Raw genomic sequence first — 15,089 nt, 5'->3', positions numbered from 1 at the left:
CCGTGTAATGAAATGACAAACGTGATCAACCGATCAACAACTGTCACCGCATGGATTAGAAGAAATACATGTGACCCGTGATATGACCTGACACGTTGACAGGAGGAGATCCTTTGACAGTTCAATTCATGACCTTGCAGACGCTTTGCCCGTAGCTCCCACTGTATGTATGTACAGCCACAATCGAGTGGTGCGTACGTCTAAACAGATTGCTTTTTTAATGCGTATGGTCTTTTTTTGCAATACTTTCACATTGCATATGGATAGTCAAATAATTAAAGAATGTTCTTGAAACAGTGAGGATATAATTTCGCAAATAAATCTCTTATCGGAAGCAGCAACAGGTTAAGCACCGTATCAATGAGACCTTTCACGCAGTAGATTATATTGTGAGCATTCAATAAATATTGTTGATAGAGTTGATCAAGAGTAAATGTTACATTCGCGTTAAGTTCGCGCTTGATTATTAATCGAAAAAATGCGCGCTGATTTGGACTTTCACATAAAAAACGTAGGGCAACGATACTGTGAATGCCAAAATGACTGTACGTGTGGAGAAGATAATGGTAAGTGCACTTTTCTGTTGCATTAATCAAACTTAAACTTTCCAAATCCTGTAGAGTATTTGGATGAAGAAAGCTCTATTAGTTGCAGATGTAGAATGGGAATGGGACGAGAACCTGGCAAGTCAAACATTGCAGCTTTCAAAAATGAACTTGGAAGTCAACTTCAATCCTGGATATAGCATGGGAACTTCAGCTGTTCGCGGCAGCAAATCCATGGCTAGTGGCCAGCACCATTACTGGGAAGTCAAAATGATAACGCAAGTTTACGGAACTGATGTAGTAAGCATTCCATTATGGTGCAGCATATAACTTTCTATTACTATTGAATAATTATATCCCATTATCCCATCACAGATGATTGGCTTGGGAACGAGTCGAGTAAATTTGGAGGTGGCCAGTCTTTCATTTACCTCATTGCTTGGGCACGATGCAGAATCTTGGGGGTTCTCATATAGAGGATACATACAGCATAGGGGAATTATGCAAAAGTATGGCTTACCTTTTGTGCAAGGCAGTTTAGTGGGAGTTCATTTAGACACATGGAGAGGAACGCTGGAGTTTTATCTGAATCGGAAACCACTTGGTAAATGACCCACAGCCATCAATGGTCAGTCTCACGCTTCCAATTCTTACACTATTTTTTGTTCTCTATAGGAATTGCTTTTACTGGACTCAGAGGCCTGGAGTTGTATCCCATGATAAGTTCCACCGCACAAAAAACTATAGTTAGAATTACTCACAGTAGTTCGATCCCAGCCTCGTTGCAGTTAGAATGTTTTGCTGCTCTGAAACCCTCGCTTCGATGTACACTTTTGGAAGAATTTCCTGGCCTTCGTCATCTTACGAAAAGCATATTTGCTGATATTCTACAAAGCAGTTACAGTGAGACTTTTAATCTTCACAGCATTATTCAAAATATATTCAACAGACGTCCAGCAAGTTATAATTTTTTTCAGACAAGGACGAGGATGAATCTGCCGAAGACTTTCATGTTTTAGATGAGTTTGATGTCGCTGTTGTAGGTTTTAAGAAAAGTAAAAGAAGTTTGACTCAGGATGATGGAAGTATGCCAGGTACTGCCAGAAGAGAATGTGACATGTGTGGAAATACAACATCTGTTCGATCCCCTTTAGCTCTTTGTATGATTTGTTGCGATTATCCTGGTTGTGCTACGATATAGGATACCAAAGTTAATTGAAAATGACACGATTATTTAAAAATGTTCTTTTATTACAAAATTAAAATACAATTTTCAACATTTGTAACAAGCTATGTCCATCTAATGAGTAAAACAGATGAACATAATTCTTTATTAGTGTGTACGTCAGTTTCTTAACTGGTCTCACTTTTCGTCTTTAAATTTTTATTAATTCTTGCAGTCTTTTGAGGTATCTCTGTAGTCCCGCGCGAACTGCGCTTTTTTGTACGCGAAACAAGATCATTATTGTTGAGCTTAGCACAGAAAACAACAGTCTGGGCCCAACCAGCAAACGGACCCCATAGCTCACGTAAAAATGTGCTGACTTCATTATGTATTTTTGGTGTAACAGTTTTCTGTGTCTCTAAATGAGGCAGGTAAAGGGCCCTGGCAACTTGGAAGATATGTGTATCTACAGGTATTGCTTCGAGATGACCCAGTGACATGAGGCAGATACAATCTGCTACTTTAGGACCAATGCCAGGGAGCGTAATCAACTTTTCACGAGCAGAAGAATAAGATTGGTTACAATTTTTGTGCAATTGTTTTAACCATATTTCTCCCCCTAATTCTACTAGCTTCTTAGCAGCATTTGCGATGTACCCTGCACGGTACCCAAACCCAGCCTCTTTCAGAATTGTTAGCACATCATCCCTAGCTAATGATTTTACTGTGGGAAATTCGTAATAATCTATTCCGTCGACCACGCATAATTTTTCACCGAAGAATCTGCAGAGTTTATCTACCATGCTAGATATGCTGTAATTAAAACATTTGCAATCATTCATTATTGCAACAGGTGATTTTTGAAAGTCACAGAAATCAATTCTGGATCTGGATTACCGAATGATGTTGTTATTTGAGCTGCAAATGAAGGAGAAGAGATTTTCTACGACGTCTTGATTCAATATTCTCACTCCTTTAACGTGTCTACATGCTTTTTCAAAATGTGGATCGGCTGTAGACCAAATCTTTATGTTGGCCTTTAACGAAACTTCTTTACGAAAATACTGAGATAAGAGTTTTTTGTTCTCTGAGTCATCTGCCAGCGGCCCATGGACAATGTACGAAAGATGTGTTTTACTCTGCTCCAAGGTCCATACCCTTCCAGCAAATACACCTCGAAAACTTTCCCCGTTATTCAGCGATGACCACCTGCAAGTAAATCAATCACTGAATGGAAGAGAATAAAAAATATGTGAGTTGAAATCATACTGGTCAATACATAAATTTTACAAAACAACTACTACTAACCTGAAGCTCTGACCTCCGTTAAGTGTTATTGAAAGTCCCAGTTCGCTGTCTGGAAATGCAATTTTCTTCATCATTGAGGCTGGCATTTTGTTTACGGTTTTCATCATTACAGAGAGCTGGATATCATTTTACATTCAACATTTGTCAGATATCGTTCAGCAACAGAAATTGCGATCACTTGCGTCAACGACGACTGGGATATACACAGACCATAAACAGAGTTATGGAATCGTAAGTAGAGAGACCATTGAAATAATGGTGTGTCAACAAATGTAACCGTTCATGTTACACCATCCAAAATTCATTCCCAATTTTTTCCCAATTTTTTCCTGATTTTTTCCAATTTTTTCCGATTTTTGCCGATTTTTTAAAGATTTTGAAAATTATTTCTCATTTGTGCCGCCCCTGGGTGATGCGGGCCTTTAAAATTAATTGTACGGCCCTATTTTGAGGCCCCGCCCATTTATCTAAGCTCCGCCCACCGCGAGTACAGCTAGCGCCATGTGGCGGATTTTCGGTGAACTAACCCCCGGAAAAACGCGAAAGTTTTGACCCTTCTTCTAGAAAAGCCGGAAAAGTATTGACCACTCCGGGCCCCAATAATTTCAGGCGGGTCAATTCTATTCCGACTGTGCTCGGAGAAGGGTCAAAACTTTCACGTTTTTCGATCAGAAAAAGGGTCAATACTTTTCCGGTTTTGCTTGAAGAAGGGTCAAAACTTTCGCGTTTTTCTGGGGGTTAGTTCACCGAAATTCCGCCACATGGCGCTAGCTGTACTCGCGGTGGGCGGAGCTCAGAGAAAATGAGGTCAATACTTTCCCGGTTTTGCTCGGAGGAGGGTCAAAACTTTCGCGTTTTTCTGGGAGTTAGTTCACCGAAAATCCGCCACATGGCGCTAGCTGTACTCGCGGTGGGCGGAGCTTAGAGAAAATGGCGGCGCCCAGAAAAATGGGCGGAAAATTTGTATAATTAATTAAAAAATCGGAAAGAATCAGAAAAAATTAGAAAAAATCAGAAAAAAATTGGGAATAAATCTGGGATGATGTAACTTCAATTACATATCATGAATCGCTTTTAGGGTTAGGGCAAGATGCGGTAATTGCGAAATTAATTACAAAAACGAGGAAACAAGGGAAAATTAGGGAACAATTCTGGAATGGGTGCACATTGATGGTCTCTGTCGTTCACCTTGACGTGTGTGGCTCCACGCGCAAATGACACTCGCAGGTAACCCCCCAGATCAGAGAAAATTGAAAGAATTCATGTGGTTTATAATCTCTATCGCGTGACATTCGGTGACATGCGCAAAGTGCAGCGTGCTCTACTCTCCTCCTCAAATCTTGAAACATTTTCCGAAAGGCGTACAGAACACAAAGAGTGCATGTTTGGTTTGCCCCGAGCCCAACAGGTGAGCTTAGAAAAGATTTACTGGTCAGTTGAGAGATGAGAATCTGGTTTTTCTTCTTACCGATGTCATTCTCTTCACTCCGATACCGTTTTCAGGTTACCTGCATCTCGGAGGCCTCCGTACAGCTCTATGCAACATGGTGCAACTATGCATTGGCTCGAGCAAACTGAGGAAATTTTATTCTTCGCTTAGAAGACACGGATCAAACAGGACTCGTGCCAGATGCTGCCCGTAAACTCGAAGGGGATCTATTTTGGGCTGGAATCAATCCGGACAAAGACCCCACAAGCTAAAGTGTACTTTCATTATATTTTCTCACCTCTCTTTCATTTTCATTTTCAGGAGAGCATTGGACAGTCTGAAGAAACGGTGGCACCGTCTTTGCATAGAAAATACAAGAATATCCTCGATGCAATGACACCAATAGACTATACAATATCCTGTGGTTCGGTGATTCACACATCCGATTATTATGTGTGCCGAATGAATAATTATGTTGAAATGAATAATAATGTATACGTCTCGTATCTTAGAGATGCGAAGAAATTAATAATTCAATGTTAATTGAAATGAAACTATCGTTCATACTCTTGTAACGCATTAATCTTAAGTATACGAAAATGATTTTATATTGTCTATCGCAAAGTCTCAATATGTATTCTTGACGATCAATTAATTAATAAAAACTCATTGTAATCAATACGTCGATTGTTCAGTTATTAATGATCCATTCGTGTATGCATCATTAGATGATATCATAGATATGATGATATCCATTGTTGATCATATGTTCTTGTGTAAATCATATCACACATTATCACATGCATGCATGCGTATCAGATCACACTGAATCACAACCGACAGTATATCGTAGAGCTCTAGAATACAGGCCTTGAAAATTGAAAGCTAGCCCAAAAGTAGGTATTTGTATCAGGAGAACAGAAATCCTGAGGAGGTATTCCGAGACCGAGTGCCTCATCCTGTGTATGCATTCGATCCTGTGTATAGAATCCCTTTCGAATTTTTTTTTTTTTTTTTTGGTATCAGGAGAACAGGATATCCGAGGAGGTATTCCAAATCCGGAAATAAAAATTTTCGCCGAAAATAAAAATTTGTATCAGGAGAACAGAAATCCTGAGGAGGTATTCCGAGACCGGGTGCCTCATCCTGTGTATGCATTCGATCCTGTGTATAGAATCTCTTGCGAATTTTTTTTTTTTTTTTGGTATCAGGAGAACAGGATACCCGAGGAGGTATTCCAAATTCGGAAATAAAAATTTTCGCCGAAAATAAAAATTTGTATCAGGAGAACAGAAATCCTGAGGAGGTATTCCGAGACCGAGTGCCTCATCCTGTGTATGCATTCGATCCTGTGTATAGAATCCCTTTCGATTTTTTTTTTTTTTTTTTTTGGTATCAGGAGAACAGGATATCCGAGGAGGTATTCTAAATCCGGAAATAAAAATTTTCGCCGAAAATAAAAATTTGTATCAGGAGAACAGAAATCCTGAGGAGGTATTCCGAGACCGGGTGCCTCATCCTGTGTATGCATTCGATCCTGTGTATAGAATCTCTTGCGAATTTTTTTTTTTTTTTTTTGGTATCAGGAGAACAGGATACCCGAGGAGGTATTCCAAATTCGGAAATAAAAATTTTCGCCGAAAATAAAAATTTGTATCAGGAGAACAGAAATCCTGAGGAGGTATTCCGAGACCGGGTGCCTCATCCTGTGTATGCATTCGATCCTGTGTATGGAATCTCTTTCAAAATTTGTTTTTTGTATCAGGAGAACAGGATACCTGAGGAGGTATTCCTAGACATCATGTTGTATCGTACTTTTTCACTTGCTTGCTCACTTTCTGTTATTCTAGGACTCTACATGTCAATGAGTCATGGTTTCAGGGGTTTAAGGGTGTAAATAATACAAAACCTTTTTTGGTTTGAAAATAGCTTGTCATTTATCCATGAGTTATGCAGGTGAAATACATTTAGCATACATACAATCTTTAAATAATTATTGAAAACTTTGCAATATTATTGACAAGACGGATAATGTTCATTTCAATATCACGACATTGCTCCAGTAATACGAATGAATACAACTTATGAATACATTGTATAAGAACTTATTCGTATACATCAATTAATGGACGCTATGCATATGTATGATAATTATTTTTAAAGTTGTAAACTGGTGGGTGTAAGCACACTTTCTGTAGCAGGTGAGAAGATGCTCGTCAGAAAGTGCTGATACCAGATAAATAGCGCACAGAAATCGGTTCACTATGCTCCACTCAGGATTTCGTTAATCGAATCTGCAAGTTGAAGGAGAGGTGGCAATTCTTCCTCCAGTACAACCTCATTGCCGCAGTCTCCTTTTCCAGTCTACGATCGTTGGATTAGAGCATCCTTGTATTCGAAATAAAAAACTGAAACCAAAATAGAGATCATTCAATATATCTATGCTTATATTATTCATAAAAGACACTGATGTTATCCAACAATACCTCGCCTATATCAAGCTGAGGTATTTTGGAGGAGAACTTGAACCTGCTCACTGCAAAGGATAGAAGTATCAGCGATTGCAACAGGTGGATTAATACTAACGGAATTGGAATGGTTACTAGTATAATTCTAGACGTTTTGATTGAAAGTAAGGGCCTACGGGTCCACTCCTCGTCGTCTTCATCATTTGACACGAAGATATTCGAAACGAAATCGTTGTTCAACTTTGTAATTAGACCCTTGCTTCCTAGATTGAAATATGAAGAATCACTGCCTTCTCATCATTATTTCTCATCATCTATATTTTCCCTCATTTCTCCTGAATGTTTTGCAATTTTTTACTTGATTTTCAATTAATTAATGGACCTCCTTTATCCCCTGCAATGATATGCAGGTGGAATGACATGACCTCGAAATCATTTCTAGATTTTTTTCGATTTTTCAATCGATTCATACATATATTGAACATTGATTATTCAATCGCCGCATCTTTCCAGCCCCTCAAGGCGCCTAGCGATATGCACCCCCGCATTACACGCGGGTCCGCGACCAAAGCGCCTGATGATAGATGCACCCGCATTACACGCGACTCCTCCGCTGTAAGGCGGGTCTCGGTGAGTCAAGGGGCAAGAAACTTGGAATTTTAGTTCACGCAAGTTCCGCGGGCTCATGTTAAGCTACTCGGCGCTGCCTGTCACTTTTTCGGCGGGATGGATGGGGTAATTGAATAATTAATTAACAAATCGAAAATAAATCGGGAAAAATGGGAAATAATCAGAAAAAAAATTGGAAATAAATCTGTAAAATAAACGATGAAGGTTGGGATGCAGCAGACATGCAATGTTACATCAAAGCATAACAGTGATATAACGTACTGCTGTAATCGAATCACTGCGTGAACAAGGACTGCTTGTAATCGTAATTGAAGTGGGAGGTGAAGAAATCAGACCATGATCGATGTATGTATATGTATTTACGTGACTTTGGTCAACACGTTATATCTTGTGGTAAATAGACATCAAAATATAGTAATATGATGATATTGTTACGGTATGCCCTTTCTTTACAGTCATCCACACTGATGGTTGTTTTTTTTCTTTCCTTATTTGCGTTCATCCATTACAAACCGCATCTGTATTTTGCGCATTATTGCAGCTATAACTCCAGTATTATTTTATCATTTATTCTTGAAATAATTAAACACTCATCTTATACAGATCCATACAGGTGAAGTAAAAACTTTATATCAAATGTAACCGCGTGCCAAAAGTAATGCTCCACCCATAATCGTAGAGGCGCACTTTTTTCCTAATATGAAAATGCAATTATACATACATATACCTACGTATGTATAAGTATATCTTATATATTATCATAGTGACATAACTTTTTGTTAAATATAGCGCAGCATTGCGCAGATAATATGTGCGGCCGTGCCAAAATATGGAAATCTTCAATACCTCAAGGAGATGGACATTGCACCGATAACGTATGGTCAAAACTGAATCAAGCGCCTACACATTTCATCTTAATATTTTCAAAGTCGCCGCTCGTTGAACTAAGCGATAATTCGGGTAGTTTGTAATACATCGATCGATACCCTTAAGCCTGAATTTCTTCTTTGTTACGAGTTACAGCTCTAAATGTTTGAATTCAATTTTTTGAGAATGCATGCTCCAGTGATAACAATTCGAACACCGCTGATATTAGTTGATAATCGGTATTATTACACTGACGCATCGAATGCATGCATGATGCTGCATAACGATTAGATTCCCAGCTACTATTTAAATAAACTATACTTCGTTACTAGCTGTACAGATTACAATACGCGGCCTACATTCATAAAATACCCGTACACCTACAGGTGTAACCAATGCAGAATACAGATGTGCCGAGAAAAATTTGGGTCATACTATCACGTGTTATACGTACAGTATGTATATTTACACGGACGAGGGGTCATCACAGTACATACGGCAAACTCTACCCATTTAAATTTGTTGCAAACGTACAGAAAAAATAAATCAAATCTAACATGATGTAGAGTTTAATGTGGGTTCACCTTCGCGTATTATATATAGATATGTCGACAATTGATCGCTGCTGATTTTTATTATCCACAAGCGGCCATCATTCACCATATAGGTATACCGGCCGTTTTCATTTCGACTTCTTTTTGTGGTTTCATTTTTGGTCAAGCTTCAATTATTTGATGATTCGTTTATTTACTTAACGATAAGTGTACTACTTCAAATATAATATTTAATAAATCTATATAGGTATACAATATTACTTCATCTATACAAAATACACCCAGCGATACCTGTTATCAGCCCCGGCTCATCCAGGGCGCACGATTTGCTGTATGGGGATACCTATTTATTACAATAATTTATCATATTATTCAATAAACAAAGTATACGTGTTGTCTTGTTCACAGTAGGTTTCCGTTCGACAATTGGAGTGATTGCCGGTAAATGGGGTTGATTCCCTTGAATCGCGAGCGTATAACATTATTATCCCAGCGACGGACTTGACAAAAAGAATTTTATCACATGATATGATTTAATTGTACGTGGCACAGCTCACAGAACGGTATATAGACATGGTAGAGCTGGACATTATGATTGATAATTTCGTCGGTCCTGTGAAATAACTCGTGTTTGACGAATTTCTTCTAAATTCCGTACGGATGTGCGAGGATTTTGTGCATTTGACGTACCATTTTCCTTCAAATTAATTCGCCCTTTTTGTTATTCTTCATTCTATATCCTATGGGGTCCCAGTGAATGATTTATTGCAAAGTTCGAGTTCGATAACAAATACCTGCAAGGGGATCTGTCATGTATTAGCCTAGTTTTGACGTAACAATGGATTGAAGATCCAACATTTCGAATTATTGCTGAAAGTAATTTCGGAGCAATTCAAAATATCCCAATTTTAATCGCAATAACATTAACAAAGTAACTATTGATCAAATGAGTTCCCGCGTCTGTATACCATGATTGCAACGATTTTATCCACTCGGAATATTTGTGTCACGAAATAGGTGAAATTTGGATTTCATCTCAGGATCCTATTGCACATCGATGATGAGTTACTTTGAAGCTGGTTGCTGCGATTGTTGGCCGTGCGATCACGCGATAAATTGCAACGATGAAATGAATCGAGGTGCTTTGCTCGACAGAGGTGGACATCGAAGCCTGAAAACGAAGAATTTTACTGCGACGGTGGCTCGTTGATCGCAGGAAGAGAACGTCCGATTGCGGCTCTCAATTCGTGGGTTCCTTCCTTTCCGTCGACACGATCTGTGCTCCATTGAAGACTTTTTGCAGGTCCAGATGCCTCCTTCGTACTCGCCGCAATCGTATCCGCAGGCTGACTGGACGAATTAAACGTGGCGCTAGATGAGAATCGGGAGGCTAATGTCTCCGAGGCATCGCTGATCACGTGTAACTGCTTCTGTAAAATTAGTAAGGTCAGCTTTTTTTTTATCTTCAAGTACTGATAAATACTGAAAAGCAAATAACATCGAATACAGAATCCCTGTTTATGAATGAAAAAATCTTGTATCGAAAATAAATGAAAAGGAGACGATTTTTGATATTCAGAAGAAATTTAAAAATAGAAAGTATCAAAGGAGATTCCCGAGAACCCAGCTCCTTTCTTTCATCCGTCAATTTGGAAAAACAGGCGTGTAAAGCACACGGCTACATCAAAGAAGGGCGAATGAGGAAATTTGAAATTTCACCAACCTTGATATTGTCGCGATTCTCGTTATGCGACCACGTCGCTTCCTTCCTCAACGTCTCCAATTGTTCCTCGAGGGGGTCTGTGACATTCCGTAGCTTTACACTTTGCATCTCACGGTCAATCGCGTGTCCGTCTTTTTTCCAGGTATAAATAGCCGGCTCGATACCGGCACGCAAATTGCTTGTGGAATGTTCAGGTGCCTGTATCCTGACCGGGATTTCCTCTATGTCATTCTTTCGCCATTGGTTTCCATTGTATTTGGAGGAAACAGCCGAGACGGCTATGTACGCGTTGTTTCTCCCCCTGTTTCCCTCAAGAGCGGCGCCTTGGTTGAGTATGGGCATAGCGGTAACCCTGTGATAGGCGAACTGCTTCCACTTTGGCCAAGTGACGGTGTTCGAAGGCTTGCCAAATTTGTTCCACTCGTTGGTGATCTTGGGTGGCCAAGTCCTAGGGTTCGTATCTATCTGGACGTTCCACCTGTGCCGAACGGTGTCCCCGCTCCCTCGATTCGCCCCGTAGGACTCCACGGTTTTCAATTTGTACGGTTTCCAGGTGGACTGGTCAGCCGGCATGACCCAGGCACCGACGGACTGGATTTTCGGGGACATCGCGGTCTTTGGCGGCCAGATTTTAGGATCGGTATCCATGTCGTTGGTCCAGGAGCTTTTCCGATTTCCCGAATCCGCGCTCTTGTAATTCTTGGCCTGTTTTGCCCAAGCGGGCTTACCGCCTCCCCCGATTTTGTTTCCTTCAGATTTGATGTTTGCCGAACTCTTGTCCGCTTTGTATTTACCGCTCTTCGTCCCTTTGGCGGAGCCCTTGACTTCCTTGATCAAGTTCGTATCGAAGGCGTCGCTCTCCTCGTTGTCCAGGCCCAACTTCCTCACCAGTGCAGCGTTAGGGTTGTAAGATTTTCCGTTGGCGTCTTTGGGCCACGGTTTCGTGTCCGTTAATTTGAACGGCCAGGTGGCCGGGTCCGAGGTGAGACTGTTCCAAGTCTTCATCGTAATCTTGGGCGAGATTCCGGTCCCCAGCTCTTTCTGCTTCTGCTTGAGCGGTGCACGTCCCAAATCCGTGCCGCTTTCCCTGCCCCGTCCCTCTTCCCAAGGTGACCTGGCCACCCCCTCGGATCTTTCGTAGCTTTTCACGCCTCCCTGTCCACTCCAGGGTGCCTTCGCCCAGGAGCTGGTCCCTCCGATTCTCGTCCACGCGTCGAAACCACCCGAGTGCTCCCCCTGCGAAGACCAGCCTTTTCCGCTGTCGTTCTCCTGAACTCTGGGCCAGTAATCCCTCTGCCTGTCCCAGCTGGTCTTGCGCTCCTCCAACTGTGGCCATATCCGCCGATCACTCTGAGACTCTGCCCACGACCATTTCGCGCTCGGGGGATCGTCCCGCTCTTCCGACTTCCAGTTGGGTCTTCCGTATTTGTATCGAGTGTCGTGCCAACTTTTACTGGCCGCGTATTCGCGCCCTGGGGGTCTGTACTCTCGGTTTTGCGCGTAATTCGGTACCTTCGGTAAATACCCGTCCCCCGCCAATCGCCCCCTCATATTATAATCCCTGGAGTTCGAATCGGGCGCGAACTGCTGGGGGTATCCGGAGAAGTCAATCGTCATGTCTTTGGGGTCATCGAACTCCCGCATCCGAAGGGATCCTCGATTTTTCGCCGGATAACCGGAGGAGGACTCTTGACGGTGGGAACCTCCCCCCTGGTGAGTGTTCACCTTCCCGAAGTGCAGGTGACGAGGCTGCGCGTATTCCCCGGAGGATTCGAGTGTCAGAGCCGGGCGTTCCTCGTCCGATCCTTTGCGCTCGTCGAGCTGCTTACCCTTGCCGAGCTGTTGGACGAACTCGCGACCGGAAGACGATGACAGGGGACTCGAAGGGACGGTGAAGCGTACTTTCGCTATCGAGGACTCGTCTTCCTGGAAATTGAAAATATTCGAGGGTCTAAAACACCTCTGCGAAGTTTATTTTTCGAGTTCTGCCTACTCCCCGAAGAGTTCTGGAATTATTTAAAAGCTCCGAAAATATTTCCGTCGATAAAGGGGATGAAAACCCCCTGGAAAAAAAAAACAACTCGATTCTCCATAAATGAGGGGCCAACTTCGCAGAGGTACGTCGACCGATCGAAAGGGTCCTTCTCGACCGAATTCTCTGGTCAGATGAATTACCTGCACGCTTTGTGACCAGGGTGGTCCGAAGAGCCTTTCAGCAACGAGTCGCCACTGCACCGGAGTCGTGAGCCAAGGAGTTTCGGTGGTTGTCATCAACGGCGCGGTCGTTGCCAAGGTGGTGGTACTGGTTGAAAACCTATGCTGTCTCCGCTTTTTCTTCTTCTTTTTCGGCTTTTTCCTGGGCTTTGTCGGGGTTGTGGATATGGGGGAGGTTGTGGTTGTCGTCGTAACGGCCGAGGTCACATCAAATGTTCTTTTCCTAGCTTCGAGAGCCTGCCGTGACAGCTCCAGACCACCTTCTACGTCCACTGAAATTTGTATCACGATATGGAGGATTGGAGTCAGCGGGTCCGAAGAGAACGGAAATCAGATACCGGGGTTTGAGGACCCCTGGTCACTATATTAGCCTGAATGCGGGACGGTCTCAGGAACAAAATAATCGTGGAAACAGAGCGTGATAATGTTGACGGACTTACTCAGAAGTCGATGAACCCGCTCCCAGCGACGAGGGTCTTCCGCAAGCTTCACGAGCAGTTCTAGCAAACTTTCCGCAAGGGCGCCTTCGTGAGCCTGAGAAAGTCACGCGGAGTTTTAATCAACTTGCGTAAGACGAATCGTACGAGTGTTATCCTAGAGCAGCAGCTGCGGGGCGTTAAATTGACCAGACATCGAATCTCCTCGACTACGATATTATCGGATATTCCGGTCAAATATCAAGATTGCTCTACATCCCGTCGGCATTTCTTCGCTCCCCCGAGGGGATCGATGCACCGCGGTGCCGGCTGCACTTTCAACGTTCAACTGGAACGCATCAGTTTTTCCCACGAACTGTTCGACGTTCATAAATCATCGGCGATAATCGGAAGTAATGGACCGAAATTGGCAATTTTTTTTTTTCTATCTTTTCTCTTCAACAATCGTTCGCGCTGCGATTCCGATCGATGCCAGCGAGCAGAATCACTTTTCGAAGCAGCTGCTCGTTACACCGTGTTGTAAGGAATTTGCCGAACCAGCAGCTATGAAAATTTCATCGTTTCATTCGAAAACCGCGATTATCGGCGTCGTAAGGGTGATTTTGTATTCTTCGTACGAGCACGAGTATGTATCATAGTATACGCCGGAAATTCATGACGGTCGATGCTCTACGGTTTGTTATAGAAAAAATAAAAAAAAATCCCCGCCTCGCGTAGAAAATATCTTGGCTAGGAATCCGAGCGTACCAGTTCCGATAGGCTAATGAATTAAAAGCGGTAGCGAATTCGAGTGAGTTGCATTCAGATACGCGGAGTACATTTCAATGCGTGCGCCGTGCAAAACCTGTTCCTCTCATATACCCGCATTCGCGTTTGCGAGGTATTTATAATGGTACACCGACCCATGGCCACGGTGTCATTTACGGAGTCGGTAATTGTCACTTTTAAAATCGCAGAATTTATAATGATATCTATGGACGGAGTACGACGTCGCGACGGTGGCACTCGGGGACTAGCTAACGAGATCCGGGGGTATTTTTTATTTCGCTGCATCGGCAGAATATTTCGAATTACGCGAGCGGTGAGCTGTACAGTCGCATCAGCGCTCCTGAATCGCTGTCACTTAACTAAACCAATTTTCTCGCCGAGTTTCCATCATCGGTATCGCGACCGGCGAAATTTCAATCTGGAATCAACGTTGAAAGTCTTCTCATCGACATTCAATTATCATTTTTGTCATTCGTACAGAGCGCGCGCACTTTTGCGTGGCGATGAATATCCTACTTTGGAAAAGTGAACCCCGAAAATGAACGATCAGCCGTTATCGGGTTTAAGTTCGAACTTCCGGGCATAACGAATGTCGCGAATACTCTTTCGCGTATTTCGCGCGACCGTCGCGTCGTACCCGTGCAGGCGTACGCGTCGAAGCAAAAGCGAAAAGAGTGCAAGTTTCAAGCTCGCGCTCACCCCGAGGTCCTGAAGCTTCTGCTGCTGCACTTGTTCAGCGGCGTACTCCGCTCGTAAATAGGCCTCCAAGTCACGGAGAACGGCCTCCTGCCTCTTCTGCAGTTTTCTCGGCTCGGCGGTGAGCTCCGGAGAATCGGGATTCAGAATATTCGGATTCGCGAAGACCGCGTCGCCGGTGGAAGTCAGCTCCGCGTAATCGTCGAGTTCCGCTACGCGCGGCTCCTCGAGATCCTCGGCAAGTTGCTGCGCATTTACGTGTACGTATGAATCGCGACGGTCCTC

At 42.8% G+C, this 15,089-nt stretch overlaps 3 protein-coding genes across 5 annotated transcripts in view; 1 reads left to right on the top strand and 2 right to left on the bottom strand.

The window, feature by feature from the left end:
* Positions 1–49: 49 nt before the first annotated feature.
* Positions 50–1,878, top strand: LOC105685427 (SPRY domain-containing SOCS box protein 3-like). 2 transcript variants are annotated; one of them, XM_048652900.1, is made up of 6 exons: positions 50–190; positions 298–566; positions 649–845; positions 921–1,149; positions 1,221–1,448; positions 1,523–1,878. In XM_048652900.1, the coding sequence occupies exons 2-6, from the start codon at positions 479–481 to the stop codon at positions 1,744–1,746; spliced, it is 966 nt and encodes a 321-aa protein (XP_048508857.1). In that variant the 5' UTR covers positions 50–190; positions 298–478; the 3' UTR covers positions 1,747–1,878. The 2 variants fall into 2 exon arrangements, with proteins under 2 accessions (XP_048508857.1, XP_012254911.2); XM_012399488.4 differs by lacking the exon at positions 50–190 and having other exon boundaries at positions 313–566; positions 655–845.
* LOC105685426 (N-glycosylase/DNA lyase) lies at positions 1,776–3,160 on the bottom strand. The gene is made up of 3 exons (XM_012399486.3): positions 3,019–3,160; positions 2,608–2,919; positions 1,776–2,523 (listed from the first exon to the last, which is right to left on the bottom strand). The coding sequence occupies exons 1-3, from the start codon at positions 3,123–3,125 to the stop codon at positions 1,899–1,901; spliced, it is 1,044 nt and encodes a 347-aa protein (XP_012254909.2). The 5' UTR covers positions 3,126–3,160; the 3' UTR covers positions 1,776–1,898.
* Positions 3,161–9,365: 6,205 nt separating this feature from the next.
* The window catches only part of LOC105685300, a 28,703-nt gene continuing 22,979 nt past the window's right edge, over positions 9,366–15,089 (bottom strand). Inside the window, exons 5-9 of one of the 2 annotated variants that reach the window (XM_048652898.1) lie at positions 14,808–15,050; positions 13,344–13,437; positions 12,865–13,175; positions 10,690–12,615; positions 9,366–10,396 (exon numbers count right to left, since the gene is read on the bottom strand). In XM_048652898.1, the coding sequence (XP_048508855.1) occupies positions 10,154–10,396; positions 10,690–12,615; positions 12,865–13,175; positions 13,344–13,437; positions 14,808–15,050 (2,817 nt within the window). In that variant the 3' untranslated portion in view covers positions 9,366–10,153. The remainder of the gene's footprint in view (positions 10,397–10,689; positions 12,616–12,864; positions 13,176–13,343; positions 13,438–14,807; positions 15,051–15,089) is intronic. The other variant, XM_048652899.1, reaches the window with a different exon arrangement.

This window comes from Athalia rosae, chromosome 3 (assembly GCF_917208135.1).
Source record: "Athalia rosae chromosome 3, iyAthRosa1.1, whole genome shotgun sequence".
Taxonomy (NCBI): Eukaryota; Metazoa; Arthropoda; class Insecta; order Hymenoptera; family Athaliidae; genus Athalia; species Athalia rosae.
This window is presented reverse-complemented; position numbering and strand designations above follow the sequence as displayed.

Excerpts from the sequence above, each read along its gene's own strand:
- LOC105685426 (XM_012399486.3), bottom strand. The coding sequence starts at position 3,125 with ATGATGAAAACCGTAAACAAAATGCCAGCCTCAATGATGAAGAAAATT. Across the intron at positions 2,920-3,018 it reads AACGGAGGTCAGAGCTTCAG|GTGGTCATCGCTGAATAACG; the intron begins GTTAGTAGTAGT and ends ATTTACTTGCAG. Across the intron at positions 2,524-2,607 it reads TCAAATAACAACATCATTCG|CATATCTAGCATGGTAGATA; the intron begins GTAATCCAGATC and ends TTTTAATTACAG.
- LOC105685427 (XM_048652900.1), top strand. The coding sequence starts at position 479 with ATGCGCGCTGATTTGGACTTTCACATAAAAAACGTAGGGCAACGATAC. Across the intron at positions 567-648 it reads TACGTGTGGAGAAGATAATG|TTGCAGATGTAGAATGGGAA; the intron begins GTAAGTGCACTT and ends AAGCTCTATTAG. Across the intron at positions 1,449-1,522 it reads TATTCTACAAAGCAGTTACA|ACAAGGACGAGGATGAATCT; the intron begins GTGAGACTTTTA and ends AATTTTTTTCAG.